Genomic DNA, 14,228 nt, shown 5'->3' with positions numbered 1-14,228 from the left:
TGTATATATATAAAAAGAGGGTTAATTATATTTAATGCCATAATATTTTAGGAGTTTCCATATTCTACAAAGAAACTAAAGGGTTAAAGTTATTACAATGTTTTCGATGCTTATTTAGGAAAGTTAAAAGTTGATTTTGGACTTATTTGTTTTACATGTTTTATACTAACAAACATAATTATTTATCTGACTGTTGAATCAAGCTGAACTTTTACAATAAATTTTCAAAAGTCTTTTTTTTATATTGGGTTAAAATCTCAGATCAATCAAATATCAGAAAGGCTTTGTGATAAGGTTTAGAAGCTACTATGCAAGAATTTATTGATTTAGGATTTTTTTCTATTTTATTTAGAATTTTTATTTTATTTTTTCAAACTTGTTTAAGGCGTTTCTACCTAGTATAAATAGGTTTATTTACCTCGTACTTAAGTTTTTGCTTTTAAGCCATAATGTTTTTAATAAACTTGTGTTTTGCTTGATGCAATACTTTTTTCTTTGTTAGGACAAAGAACAATACAACTTATCAAAGTATAAATAACTATGTGGTGTTCTTCCTTATACTTTTTATTCACAATTTGCTAATTCACAATTTGCTAATCGTTGGGTGATGATTCATTCCAATAGTATTGACACTTTGATTCAGGTAATTTTTATATCACACTTTTTATGAAACTTGATTTTTAGCTTTCTAGGATTATTTCAATCTTGCATGTCAATTATGTGACAATGTGATCACGAGATTCATTTAAAAAATATTTGGCAACTTTAAATGTTAGATTTTCTAATAAAGCGAGGTCGAGAGTGAATAAAGTGTAATTATATATAAGGGTAGTTTTTTTTATCTTTTTTCTAAAAAATTATTTAACTTAGGATATAAAGTGTAATTTCTTAAAGTACAGCAGGAAAGTGAAAACAAGATCAATTTATAAGAGATTTTTTTTAATTATCCCAAAAATCAATATATCAATTGCTAATAATTTTTATATGATAGAATAGAATATGGTTAAATTCAAAATGGAAGAAGAAGAAACCTAACATTTTATAAGAAAATAAAAGACAAGTTTTCATCTACCTTGTAAAAATTATCTTAAAAAAAATAGGAAAGAATTCTGAAAATGAGATGGATGCCATTATTATCGAAGTACGAGAAAAGAATGGATGTGTAATTTTTTGATAAACATAGTTTTTTTTAACTTTATTTTTCTTTTCATTATTCTCATTATTTTTTAATTTAAAATTCCAAGAAAAGAGAGTTGCTTAATTCCTTTAAAAGTTATTTTGTATTTCATAAAGAAAACATTGAAGTTATGCTTGTCAGATTAACATGTATTTATCTCATTCATTTTGGTTAGCTATAAAAGACTAGAGAGACAAGAAATGAGCTGATTGAAAACAAAGCTATAGTGAGGGCCTTGTTATTCTTTAATTTAGTCTAGTTGCATAAAACTTCATTAATGGCCACTTTGTTCTTTAATTTAGTTTACTTAATATCAAGTTGCATAAAACTTCACAAATCATTAATTTCTTTTAAAACTAAAGGTTAGAATTAAATGGTATAAGATACTTGGTTAGAGCTACTAAAACATTTGTAAAATAAATTTTTATTGGGCTTAAAATATTATGTTTAAGTGTGATTAAAAATAATTTTAACTTTATATTTGTGCATGTAAAACTTAAAAGAAAAGGGAGGTTTGCTGCAAATAAAATTATATAAAAGATGATTATTCATTAGAACAAGATTATTTATCTTGGAATTCAAGATTGTTTATATAACTTTGTATTCAAGTATCACAAATGGATGATAGTTGATATACTTATAAATTATATAATTTTGGACTATTAGAAGATAGAATAAAAGTGACAAAGATTCTTTATAAAAGATGTCTTTATTTTAAGTCTTGTGATATGTATATTCTTAATAATGATAAAATAATTGATATTTAAAAAATAAATAACTAGAAGATATGTCATTATTTAATGTGTACATTTTACCTCCATAATTGATAGCAAGTAGACCAAAGTTAACCTAAGAGATAATGTATTAGAGATAGCAATTGGCTTCAAGGCTTGTCTAACCGGTCCAAGGTTAGGCTTGCATGAGATCTAAATGTATATTTTTTTTAGGGGTGTTGTCTTATTAAGGATTATTGACACCCCAAGTCTAACTTAATAGTAGTTTTATTGGAGTAGTTAAGCTTTTAAGGCTTTAAAGAGTTAAATTAATTACCTTAATTTCAATAAAGTGTTAGATTACATGATAAAGCCGAACCTAAATGAATATGAGTTAATTTAATTCTTATGATGATTAGGAGATTTTCATGATCTATCATGACTCTGGGTTTGTGTTTCTTATAAATCATATATTTTAGAAAGCCTTATTTGTATATTTTATAACTTCTCTCCTTCAAAATTTATCATAAGACTAAGTTTGAATGTGAGAGAGTAGCTCTTGAGAGACTAATTTGATATGTTTTAAAATGAAGTACATAACTCACTTATAAACTCCATGTGCCAGAGGTTTTTATTTTTTAAGACAAAATCCACTGTATTAAATTTGAATCATCATGGCCGTTTACTTTTATTTCCATCCATAAAGTTTGTGCATGTATGCATCACTCGAAAACAATCGAAGAAATGAAGTTGTTTTGCTTTTAAAGTGAAAGAAAGTCGTTTTAATTATGAGTTGTTTTTATTTGGGTGCTTAGCTTAGGTAGGTTTCAAGACATAGGAGTAGTGAAAAGATACATGAAAAGAAAGATGGTGGGGGCGGTGGTGCTTATTCAAAGCGAGTAAGAGAGATGGGACATTCTGGGATTTGGCTTTTTATGTGAGTGTGTGGGCAAAGCACGCAGAGGTTGCTGTCAAACATGAGGAACAGCTCATCTTTTTTATGGAAGGTTTTTTGGGTTTTGTTGGGTGCATTTTGTGGTTTGTGGGGTTTCTTCCTTTCCTTTCCTTTTCTTTAAGTCTCTCTCATGCACTGAATGTTGTGTGTTTAAGCACCTGTTTTTACCAAGCTTCTATTTGATTCTTGTTTTTGGTTCTCGACCACAAGCTAATAAATAAGAAACACGGAAGGTGCATACATGCTTGTGACAGTTTTTTAATGGGAGATTGGTCTCTAGAGAGACATTTCCCCATATGTGAAAGTGTCGAAAATATGATGTACTCTCATGCTTTGATTCTGCTTTTTTGTGTTGATGATCTTGTCAATCAAGTATTGCTGTTCGTTATTTTTTTATATTAAGTTCTTACAAATTTCTTCGTTTGCTTCTTCCTTTTTACGTTTTCCTGCTTGTTTATCCTTTTATGAGCATTAATTGAAGCTGGTTTCCATCAAAATTCTACTGTAATTGAAATAATTTTTGTTTGTATTTAAATTATGAGATACCTTTCCTTATGTTGGGAAGTTTTCAAATTCTTGAAGCTGAATTTATTCATTGTGGTGTTAAATTATGAACACGGATTCTGTGTCACTTTCTTGACTTGATTCTGAAAACTCTTACATATTCACCTCCACTTTGAAACAACTTTGTTGGTAGTGATGCTCTCTCTTGTATAATCCAATTCCCCTCAAAAGTGATGCTTTTTGTCCACTGTTTTGGTGGCTCCCTGAACTAATACCAAGATATGCTGTCTTCTCGTTGCAGGTGTTCTGTAGCTTAAATTGAAAGGTGACGGTAGGGGATTCAGATTTGTAGAAGAATGTGGATATTTGGGCTGGGGTCCCGAAATTGAATGGTGTCTCTTTTTCTAGTGTTTCTGTGGGTGATCTATTGATTATATACTAGGTGTGTATATACATATATATATATACACATATAAAAAAAAAGGCAAGCAGAGAGAGAGAGAGAGAGATGATAAATTAATGAAATAAGACTTGGGACGGTGGTGTCAATTTTGAGCAAGTGGGAGTGTCTCTTCTTTTATTTATCATGTTTGAGAGAGTTTAGAGGCCATGTCTCCTTGATTAACCTTCTCTGTCCGGTGTCCTTGGACTCTGTTACCATTTTCGTTAGCAACCATTTCACTTTGTTACAAAACCACACTATCCCCATTTACTCTCTTTCCCTCCTCGACCTCGTTCTGTGGGCAAGTTCCGTTCATACTACGAAGCTCGTCAAAACATTTTTTTTTTTCCCTTAGTCTTCCTGGCGATTTTAGCTTGCAAAGTTTTGGATTTCGTGGAGTTTGGGAATTTTCATTTCTGAAGGTGAAGCTGAGGGACTTATCTTTGTTAGGCAAATATGAAATTTATGAAACTTGGATCCAAGCCTGATTCTTTTCAGGCCGATGGGGACAACATCAGGTAAGTCTTGATATCCCACTTTAAACTAGATGCTAATTTACAATAGCTTTAATCAATTTACCTCTGCTGAAGACCATTATAAAAAAATTATGTTGTTTTTTGAGCAATTAACTTCAATCTTAGCTCTGTTATCAGGATTTTAATTTTTCTAAGTTCAGTTGCTCTTTCCCAGTTCAGTTTCTTTTTCATATTTGAAGGGTATTGATTCTACGGAAGAGTACTTGTTTCACTGCTTTTAAAATTTTCTTGGTGGATGCTTAGTTATTATGTATTTTGAGGACATTTTAAAAATAAGTCTTGTCAGTATCAACTGATGTGGAACAAACTTGGCTTCTAAGTTGATGGAGAGATCATTTCAATCTGGTGCTGTCAACTATGGTTTTAGATAGTTTGTCCGTTTCTAGTGATATGCTTCTGAAGATACATGAGGTCTTTAGACTTTGAACTTTGAAAAGCAAATATTACTACAATGTTAAACATGTTCTAAGTGCGTGTTTGACATTGCAATAGCTTCTCCAATTGCGTTTTAAAAAAAATTATAAGTTCTAGTTTTTTATTAAGCAAGTTTTCAAGAATGAGTAGGATAAAATACATACTGCACCACAAATACAAGAAGACTAAACCTTTTAAGTGAGAGCATGCATGCATCGGTTTCTCATTGAACATAACAACTCGGGCCGAGTAGGAAAAGACTTCCATAAAATACTAGTTAGATAACATTTGTGCCAGGTACTAAAGGGCGTCATATTCATTAAAATTATATAATTTCATCTAAGCTGACTTGAAGTATTGTTTACCATAACGTTTTTCACATTTTACTATCAAGAAAGCATGTTTTGGTAATGGTGTGCTGCCCATTCTTCTTTGAATGTTAGGTGCTATTTGGCAAATAAGTTGTTCTTGTATGAGCCAAAATCCTTCTGTCGTGGGTTCCACTCTCTCTGTTGTGTCCCATCAGCTCTTAAGACACTAGATTCTCCCTGTACTGCAATAAAATACAGTGTCTGCTATTCCTTCAAAAGTTGAGAAGGCATGACTTATCAAATAGTAAAGCCCTCTTCAAAACAGTGCTCAAGTTATTGTGTTAACAGTAGTTTATTTCTTTACTCAAATGATATAACACTTTAATATCTTTTTTTTACAAGAGGTTTCTCTAATATTCCATTTTAACTCAACCTGATAATCCAGAATTAATCCATTCCCTTTCTGCAAAAGCTCGTTCTTGCCTTCTCATATTTAAAACTAAGAAGACGTTTATATCCATGTTTCTCTGTTTTTATCACTAGCTCTAGCGTTGTTCTATATGAGTTATACAAATTTGTTTGCAACATGATGAGAGAAACTTCTGTTTTTCAGGTATGTTGCAACTGAGGTGGCAACGGACATGGTGATTAATATTGGGGATGTGAAATTCTATCTGCACAAGGTATGCATTATTGGACGATTTTAAGGAATAATAGTTGTACATAGAACTATGAAAAAACGAGTTAATGATAATGATTCAATTTCAAAATCATAGATCTTGCTAGGTAGATTGTTCTGGTACTGACTGCCAGGGTTTATGGGATTTCCTCTCATCTTTCTCTAGTTTCCACTGCTATCCAAGAGTGAACATCTGCAGAAGCTGGTTGCGAGCACAAGTGATGATGGTGATGAAATTCTCATCCCGGAGATTCCTGGTGGACCTGCTGCTTTTGAGATATGTGCAAAGTTCTGTTATGGTATGACTGTCACTCTCAATGCATACAATGTGGTTGCAGCTCGGTGTGCAGCAGAGTTCCTTGAGATGTATGAAAGTGTTGAGAAAGGAAACCTTGTCTACAAGATTGATATCTTCCTAAATTCCAGCATCTTTCGCAGCTGGAAAGATTCTATCATCATCCTTCAAACCACAAAATCTCTTCTTCCATGGGCCGAAGAATTAAAGTTGGTTAGCTATTGTCTTGATTCCATAGCTTCAAAGGCTTGCATGGATACTACCAAGGTGGAGTGGTCATACACCTATAACAGGAAAAAGCTCCCATCTGAGAGTGGGAAAGATCCTCTGTGGAATGGTGTAAGAAGACCGCAAGTAGTTCCTAAAGATTGGTGGGTAGAAGATCTTTGTGAACTTCAAATCGATTTATACAAAAGGGTAATTACAACAATAAAAACAAAAGGAAGAGTCTCCAGTGATTTAATTGGAGAAGCCTTGATTGCATATGCCTTGAGAAGACTGCCAGGTTTTAGCAAGGGAATTTTGCAGAGTGGCGATATTACAAAATACAGGTCATTAGCTGAGACCATTGTCTGGATGCTGCCCACGGAGAAAGGCAGTGTTCCCTGTGGTTTCATGCTTAGGTTGTTAAGAGCAGCAATACTGTTAGAATGTGAAGAAACGGAAAGGAATGAATTGATGAGAAGAATAAGTCAACAGCTCGATGAGGTTACAGTGGCTGATCTTTTGATTCAATCTTCAACAAGGGAAACAACAATGTATAATGTTGATATTGTGCAAGCCCTAGTAGAGAAGTTTGTGGCTTATGAACAGAATGCTAAGAATGCTCTTCTTGTAGACGGTGACTTCCAGGACAATAGAAGCCCAAAGCTTGCATCAGATGCTTCCAAAGTGCTCGTGGCAAAGCTGGTCGAGGGTTATCTTGCTGAAATTGCCCGAGATCCCAATTTACCTCTCTCAAAGTTTGTCAATCTTGCTAACACGGTATCAAGCTTTGGGAGAGCATCACATGATGGATTGTACCGCGCCATCGATATGTATCTTAAGGTAAGTTTCTAAAATTTCATTTTTTATATAAGCATCACTTATTGATCTTCAATATATATATGTTGAGATATGCACATAAGCAGTTATGTCATTGTGTGTGTGAATGCCTGGGTAGATGCGAGATCACCACTAATACATGATCTCTGGAATTTTAATGTTGGTTTATAAGTGCTTAGACTAATTGTTATTGTTGGTGCAGGAACACCCTGGGATCAGCAAGAGTGAAAGAAAGAGAATTTGTAGGTTGATGGATTGCAGGAAGTTGTCAGCAGACGCGTGCATGCATGCTGTGCAAAATGAGCGGTTACCCTTGCGAGTTGTTGTACAGGTTCTCTTCTTTGAGCAGATTAGGCAAGCAACATTAGCTGTAGACAACAGCACTCAAGAACTACCTGGGTCTATTAGGGCCTTACTCCCGGGTGGGTCTCATGGGAGCTCAAGATCGACAACCAATACAGAAGAGGACTGGGATGCTGTGCCAACAGCTGAAGATGTCAAGGCTTTGAAAGGAGAACTTGCTGCTCTAAGGCTAGGGGGCAGTGGCAGCGATAGAAATTTGAATGATGGCGCCAAAAATGATGTTGCAGCTGGTAAACTGAAAGGTTTAGTCATGTCAAAGATCTTTTCGAAGCTGTGGTCAAACAAAGAGCGAAATGGTGAGATTAGCAGTTCCGATTCATCGGGTTCTGCCACTGCAGAGGAGACAAAATCTACTCCTTCAAGAAGCAGAAGGCATTCAGTATCATTGACAGAACATCCTTGAGCAAAAAAGGAAAGCATGGGCTTGTTGTTGGGCTTGTTAAATTATCTCAGTAAGTTGACCACTAGGGAATTCTTAGAATTCACTGACGATTGCCAGCGGAATATCCACTGCGATTTTCCATGTAAAAGAGGGCTATTTTTTATTTTTAGCACATTTAAAAAAAAATACTGGCAAAATAACTAGAAATGCAACTTTTATAATAATAATTTTTTTATAAAAAATAATAAATAAAAAATAAAAAACATATTAAAATTTTAATTATAACACCAAAAACATATCAAAATTTTAATTATAATACCATTAATAGCATAAAAAAATAATAGCATAAAAAAATAGTGATTCAAACGTGCTACATTAGCCATTCAAAGATAGAGGGTGGTTCATTTATTTATTTTTGATAATAAATGTAACTCATTCGAGCAATCATTGATAAATTTGTTTGGTGTCATTAAATTTATCCTATTAAGATTTTTTTTGACAATACAATGGTATCATAATTAAAACTTTAGTGTATTTTTAGAATTTTTTATTTCTTTGTTTTTTTCTCTTCTCCTCACTTATGCCTATTTAATATTTTTTTTAAATCATGTTATTTTAAATAGCGACAGATTATAAAAGTCATGTTTTTTAATTGCAACACATAAACTATGATATTTTATTAAAAAAAATTCAATTATGTTATTTCACCTATATTTTTAATTAATTATGCTAATTTTGAAAAGAAAATCATAAAAAAGATAATGTTGAAACATATAAGGATGTATTAAAGTTTTCACTATCAGGGAAAAAAAATGGAAATTACCTTAAGCATCCTCATTCTAAAAGATTGGTGCTTTGAAAATAAACTAGTTTTTTATATGATCGTTAATATCCAGTTTATGTTTTTTGAAGGGTTTCACCTCCTATTATCAGCCTTTTGCTACGCTTATCATGCATTATCTCCAACATTGATAGTGGAAACATTTTAAACTCCTAATGGTCTAATTCTAAAAGTTAAAAACTTTGAAACTTTTGAATTTAAAATAAAAGTATTTTTATAGCTTGAATGTTTCTTAATATTATAAAGATCATTTAAAATTGTATCGATGTGTAAAGATGATAATGGGTATTTGCTTGATCACTTTTTATGATCGGTTTATTTTAACTCGCAACTGCACGAGTATACGATGTAGAAATTAACTCGGTAAAATCAAGGTCTTATCCACATAGAGCTAGATCTGGAAATTAAGCTAGGTAATAAAAAAACTCAAGAGAAATTAAATTAACAATAACTTGGTTGAAAATAATTGATGGATTTGTTTTCAAAAATAAAAACGTGTAAATAGATTTTAAATAACAAGAAAAAGTAAGTCTTGGTCGAAATCAATTTTAATGGTAATGTATTAGTGATTCCTTCAAGATATATAAGATAACTCAACCTAATATCACTAATAGTAATACTAGATCGGAAGATATTACAATAAAATTTAAAAAGATAAAGATTGATTATTGTTTAAGAATGAACAAGTACTTTTACATTAAGTAAAACATTGAATCAAGCAATCTCTATACCAAAACTAAAGTTTGTGCATAAAAATTCAAGATTATAACATTACCTAAATGATTTCTAAAATTTCCTTGCAATAATAAAACATTCATGAAGAAAATGAGAAGATAAACATTAAGATTCATTCATATCTTAAAGAACGCATCTCAACAACCATCATCCTTGATTTGGATCCAAGAAGGAGATTAGCCAACCATGATTATGTATAACAACATTTTAATAAATATAAAATAACTTGAATCAAACTGAAATAATAAGTTTTACAAACTAAAAAACTGAAAACTACAAAGAAGAACACAACATAATTTCAATAAAAATTCGGACACAAATATGATGCTAACTTTGGATAGCAATTTAGACCATCCTATAAGCCTTTTTTGGACATGTCTATTAGATACATATTTATAGGAACTTCTTTGACCTTTCTGGATCACTAAAAAACAGCTCATTTGGACATTTGAGTTAAAAGTTATGGGTAAAAAACTGAAAGGTGTTCTGAAAAATCAAACCAGGTCAACTTTGCAACCACTTTGGTGCATGTTTTTCTTATTCATTTATGAGCTATCTCTTTCTTATTTTTAACCTAAAATAATATAATAATTTTCCCTCCAACTTTTCATCCATGTGGTTGCCTTCTTTGATCAATAAATTATCCAAAATAAATCAATCGTTATTTGTTATGTGGACATATAAGATCATGGATTGTGTTTGGGCTGATTTAAAGGCTGATTTGGGGCTGAATTTAAGCATCATATAAGGATATAAATGTACCTATTATTTGGGCTAAGATTGACAATGAAACCTTGAGTGTTTGATGGTTTAAGTTTGCACACAATATAAGGCAAGTTTGGACTTGAAATAGATTATATGATAATCTTTTCTAGAATTGGAATAGAATTGATTTTTTAGGGAAAATTTAGAGCACTTATTTGAACCAAGATTTGCTTCAAACTTCAACTAAATTTCTCTTCAATTTTTTATTCTGAATTTCAACATTAAATTTTCTGACATAATCCGTTTAAGCTCCAAAAACCTAGCAAAACATTAAAAGAAACTTCATTACTAAAAAGCACATCAATTGTTATAAAAACCTAAATAAAAACAATATATAGTTATGTAAAATAAGAGACTTAATGATACTTTTGATGCACAATCAGTATCCAAATATGAGTTTTTTTATTCATAATTTATCCATTATTTACTATTATTTATAATTTAATAAAACAATAAAATAATGTGTGTGTGTGTGTATGGGTGTGTGGGTGTGTGTAAGGTATGAATATGAATATTAAATAATAAAATAATATATATGTCACACATGATTAAAAAAATTATAAGGATATAACAGACAAAATTGATATAACAGATATACATTTTTTAAATTGTGATCTTTTTCTATCACCATCGTAACCCAATTATTTGAACTAGCACCCTTAACTAAAATCCATGTAATTGTTCTAATATGTTGTACACGGCCCACGATACAGTTAAGATAGTGTTTGACATTGTTATAGAGATTGCTTTTCAAAATATATTTTGCCTGAAAATGCATCAAAATAATTTTTTTTTATTTTTAATTTTTTTTTGACATCAACAGATCAAAATGATCTAAAGACACACAAAAAAATTAAAGAAAAAAATCAATATTTTTAAAAAACATGGCTGGACTACAAACACAAACGGTGCCTAAACCTAGACTAATAAAGCATATGGCCTATTATATGGGTTTGGGATGTTTCTTTTACCCTTTCTTTTATTATTATTGTTATTATTACTACAACTCCTTATATATCATTTCTATTTTCACACATATTAAAAAAATGCTATAAATTACATGATGTCAAATCACTTTTCAATAATATCTTATATTTTTTAGAAAGAAATACATTTAACATCCTATAGTTTGACGTGAATTACATTTTGGCTTCATAGTATAAATATTACACTTACCTCTATGTTCAACGCAAAATTTCAAATTAGGTGAAATGTCTATCTTAACCTTATATATATTATATCTAAAAACTCACAAATGATAGAACAAATGACACAAATCTCTCCCTCTCTTTCATGAAATGAATCTAAACCTCACATACTCTCTCTCTCTCTCTCTCTCTCTCATAAATTGAACATGATTATTTCACTTAAATGAGAAAAGATTGAGCATAATTTCTTGAAATCTATTATTAACGAGTTTTTTCTTGTGTAACAGGGTTGATAGAACATCAGTGCTGGAAATATCTCATTGCTTTCATAGAAGAGACCAGGAATAAGTATGTTGCAATTTTAAAATCATATCGAGATAATTGTAAATACTTGATTATCATTATTACGTTTTCTTTTTCTATGTGAAACATTTTTAATTACTCAATTAAATAAAAAAGATTCAAAAATTTCAGAGTGGGAAACGTTAATCTTGATGGATGAACAAAAAACCCTAAAAAAATTTAATTGTTTGATGAAACCAATAAAAAAATAGAATCCCAAACATGTTTTGGTAGTGAAAAAGCAACCACTATAGATCTTTCAAATCCTTAAAAAAAAAACCTAAATCAACAAACCAATAGATAGTGTTACTATTCACTAAAACCCTAATTGTAAAATATTTGCTTAAAAGTGTTTAGTTGATTCTTATCTTTATTTAAGTCTTATTTAAGCTTTGTTGAACATAACCAATTACTATGTTTGGAAACCCTAAATAAAACCCATATTAATGTGCAAACATCTTTAATTTGACTTTTTTTCAATAAACCCATAGGTTTTATGTAAAGCCTGGCTCACTCCCCTTACCGAATATTGTCCACTATGCCTTAGCCTAACTCGGCTTCCACACCTCGTGATTTTGTTCCTAATAGCCCACAAGCCCCAAAACGCATCCTACAAAATTAGGTATTAACTATCTTATTATGTCTTAACTCTGGACACTCTTCTCTTGATGTGGAATGTTACAATCCCTCCATTTTAAGAACAAGTCGTCCTCAACTTTGATATCATATGTAAGGCCTGACCCATTCCAGCTTGCAGAATATTGTCAACTATGGCTTAGCCCAACCCGGCTTTCACGCCTCATGGTTTTGTTCCTAGCAATCTACAGGCCCCAAAACACATCCTACAAGGTTAGGTACTAACTGTCTTAATAAACCCTAGCTCTAAACACTCTTATTTCGATGTGGGATGTTACATTTTATCCTTGTAGGTTACAAAATGCTAATTGTTACTATTGATAATGGTAGCAAAGAATATGTCATACAAGGTATATATTATGAATATATATATCTTACATTGACATATTATTCTTATGCAAGCAAGTATATGATGTAAACAAATATAGCTTTTGAATTAGGGATGATAAAGGGAATATAATTTTTTATGATGCCTTGGCGTTACAGGTGTTTAGTATGCATGAACAAATAGAGGATAAAGAAATTCATTTACATATCAATGTTGATACTAGTGATGCTCCAATCACAATATGAATTCCTCAACATTATACAATAAAACACAATGACAATATGTCTACTAAATATTTTATTGGAAATTATGATTATTAAAACAAGAAAATATCATTACTTATTGATGATGATGACGACAACGATGATGATAATGATGATGTGAGAGGTTTTGGTATGGGTGATGATGATGTGAAAGCTTCAAATATGGGTGATTCTAGCATGAGTGATTTTGGTATGAGTGATAATTTAGGTGCTAATATGGGAGGTGATATGATAGTTGATGTAGGAACTAATATAAATGATGATGATGATGATAATGATGTTAAGGCTAATCTTAATGGCGATGTGGAAGTTGATATAGATGATGAAGAGGATATTGATGATTGTTGTAACCCAATTTTGATTTATTTTTTTAATTTAATTTTACAAGGTTTAAAATGTAAAATTAAAAGATCAGAGATTTATTTCGATGAAAAGTGTGATTTGTCAACTTGCATGAAAACTAGGGACTACAATGTGCTTTTGTCATTCTATCCTTATCTTCAAGATAATCCCTATCTTCAAGATAATCCTTGTCTTCAAGATAATAATAGTTATTCGCTTTTAAATTTGATTATTAATCAAATTCAAACTTTAAAGAAGAGAATGAGTTTGATTAAAACTTTGTTTCTCATACGCGAAAGGATTCTAACACTATAAATAAAGATCTATGTATGCAAAAGAGGGAAGAGACAATATAAAGAAGAAAAAAAAAGGAGAAAAACAGAGGACACGATAGAAGTGAGAAAACAAAGGAGAGACTAAAAAGAGAAAGAGAAGGAGAGCATTCTCCAGCCAGTGTTTGCACTATTACCTTCGTCTTCACTTTCGACTTTACCAAGTAAAATCTTCTTCTTCTCTCTATTTCTGTGTAATTGTTGCAAGTGCAAAATGCAAAGTGCAAAGGTAATTTAATTACTTTCATACTATGTAGTGCACACATGGTTGAGCCACGCTTTTCTACTGCTAATTAGTATTTAAAAGTGTATTTTTATTAAGGTTTTATATTATTATTTTGCATTTGAAGTATCAATAACTCCTTAACTAAAGCATGTTTTATAATAACATATCTAATAATATAATATACCTTTAATTTATGATAAAGGTTCATTTTAAATGCAGACCTATCACATAAATGAAAGGATTGATTGATGAGTTTAAGAACTGAAATTGATAGGACAAAGAGATGACCAAACTTAAAAAAGAGATGGTGGTGCAATCCAAATCAAAACACTTTTTGGTAATTGGGTTATATCTGGAGCTGTAAATCTTGTATTTAGGTCTACTTTATATGGATGGAAAGGTAAGACATAGGCCTACAACTTTCATATGGAGCCCAAGATCTGAAAAGGCCATTT

General features: G+C 31.2%; 1 protein-coding gene across 1 annotated transcript; it reads left to right on the top strand.

Annotated features, from left to right (window-relative positions):
* Positions 1 to 3,814: 3,814 nt before the first annotated feature.
* Positions 3,815 to 8,015, top strand: LOC105116096 (BTB/POZ domain-containing protein NPY4-like). Its single transcript, XM_011013288.1, has 4 exons — positions 3,815 to 4,309; positions 5,666 to 5,735; positions 5,898 to 7,073; positions 7,273 to 8,015. The coding sequence occupies exons 1-4, from the start codon at positions 4,248 to 4,250 to the stop codon at positions 7,834 to 7,836; spliced, it is 1,872 nt and encodes a 623-aa protein (XP_011011590.1). The 5' UTR covers positions 3,815 to 4,247; the 3' UTR covers positions 7,837 to 8,015.
* The last annotated feature ends 6,213 nt before the right edge of the window (positions 8,016 to 14,228 follow it).

Source organism: Populus euphratica, unplaced genomic scaffold, assembly GCF_000495115.2.
Source record: "Populus euphratica unplaced genomic scaffold, PopEup_1.0 scaffold859.1, whole genome shotgun sequence".
NCBI lineage: Eukaryota > Viridiplantae > Streptophyta > Magnoliopsida > Malpighiales > Salicaceae > Populus > Populus euphratica.
Note: the sequence above shows the minus strand (reverse complement) of the source record. Positions and strands in the feature narration are given on the sequence as shown.

Bases quoted from the DNA above. Each gene is read 5' to 3' on its own strand.
- LOC105116096 (XM_011013288.1), top strand. From the start codon at position 4,248: ATGAAATTTATGAAACTTGGATCCAAGCCTGATTCTTTTCAGGCCGAT. The intron at 4,310-5,665 runs GTAAGTCTTGAT...TCTGTTTTTCAG, and splicing joins GCCGATGGGGACAACATCAG to GTATGTTGCAACTGAGGTGG. The intron at 5,736-5,897 runs GTATGCATTATT...ATCTTTCTCTAG, and splicing joins TGAAATTCTATCTGCACAAG to TTTCCACTGCTATCCAAGAG.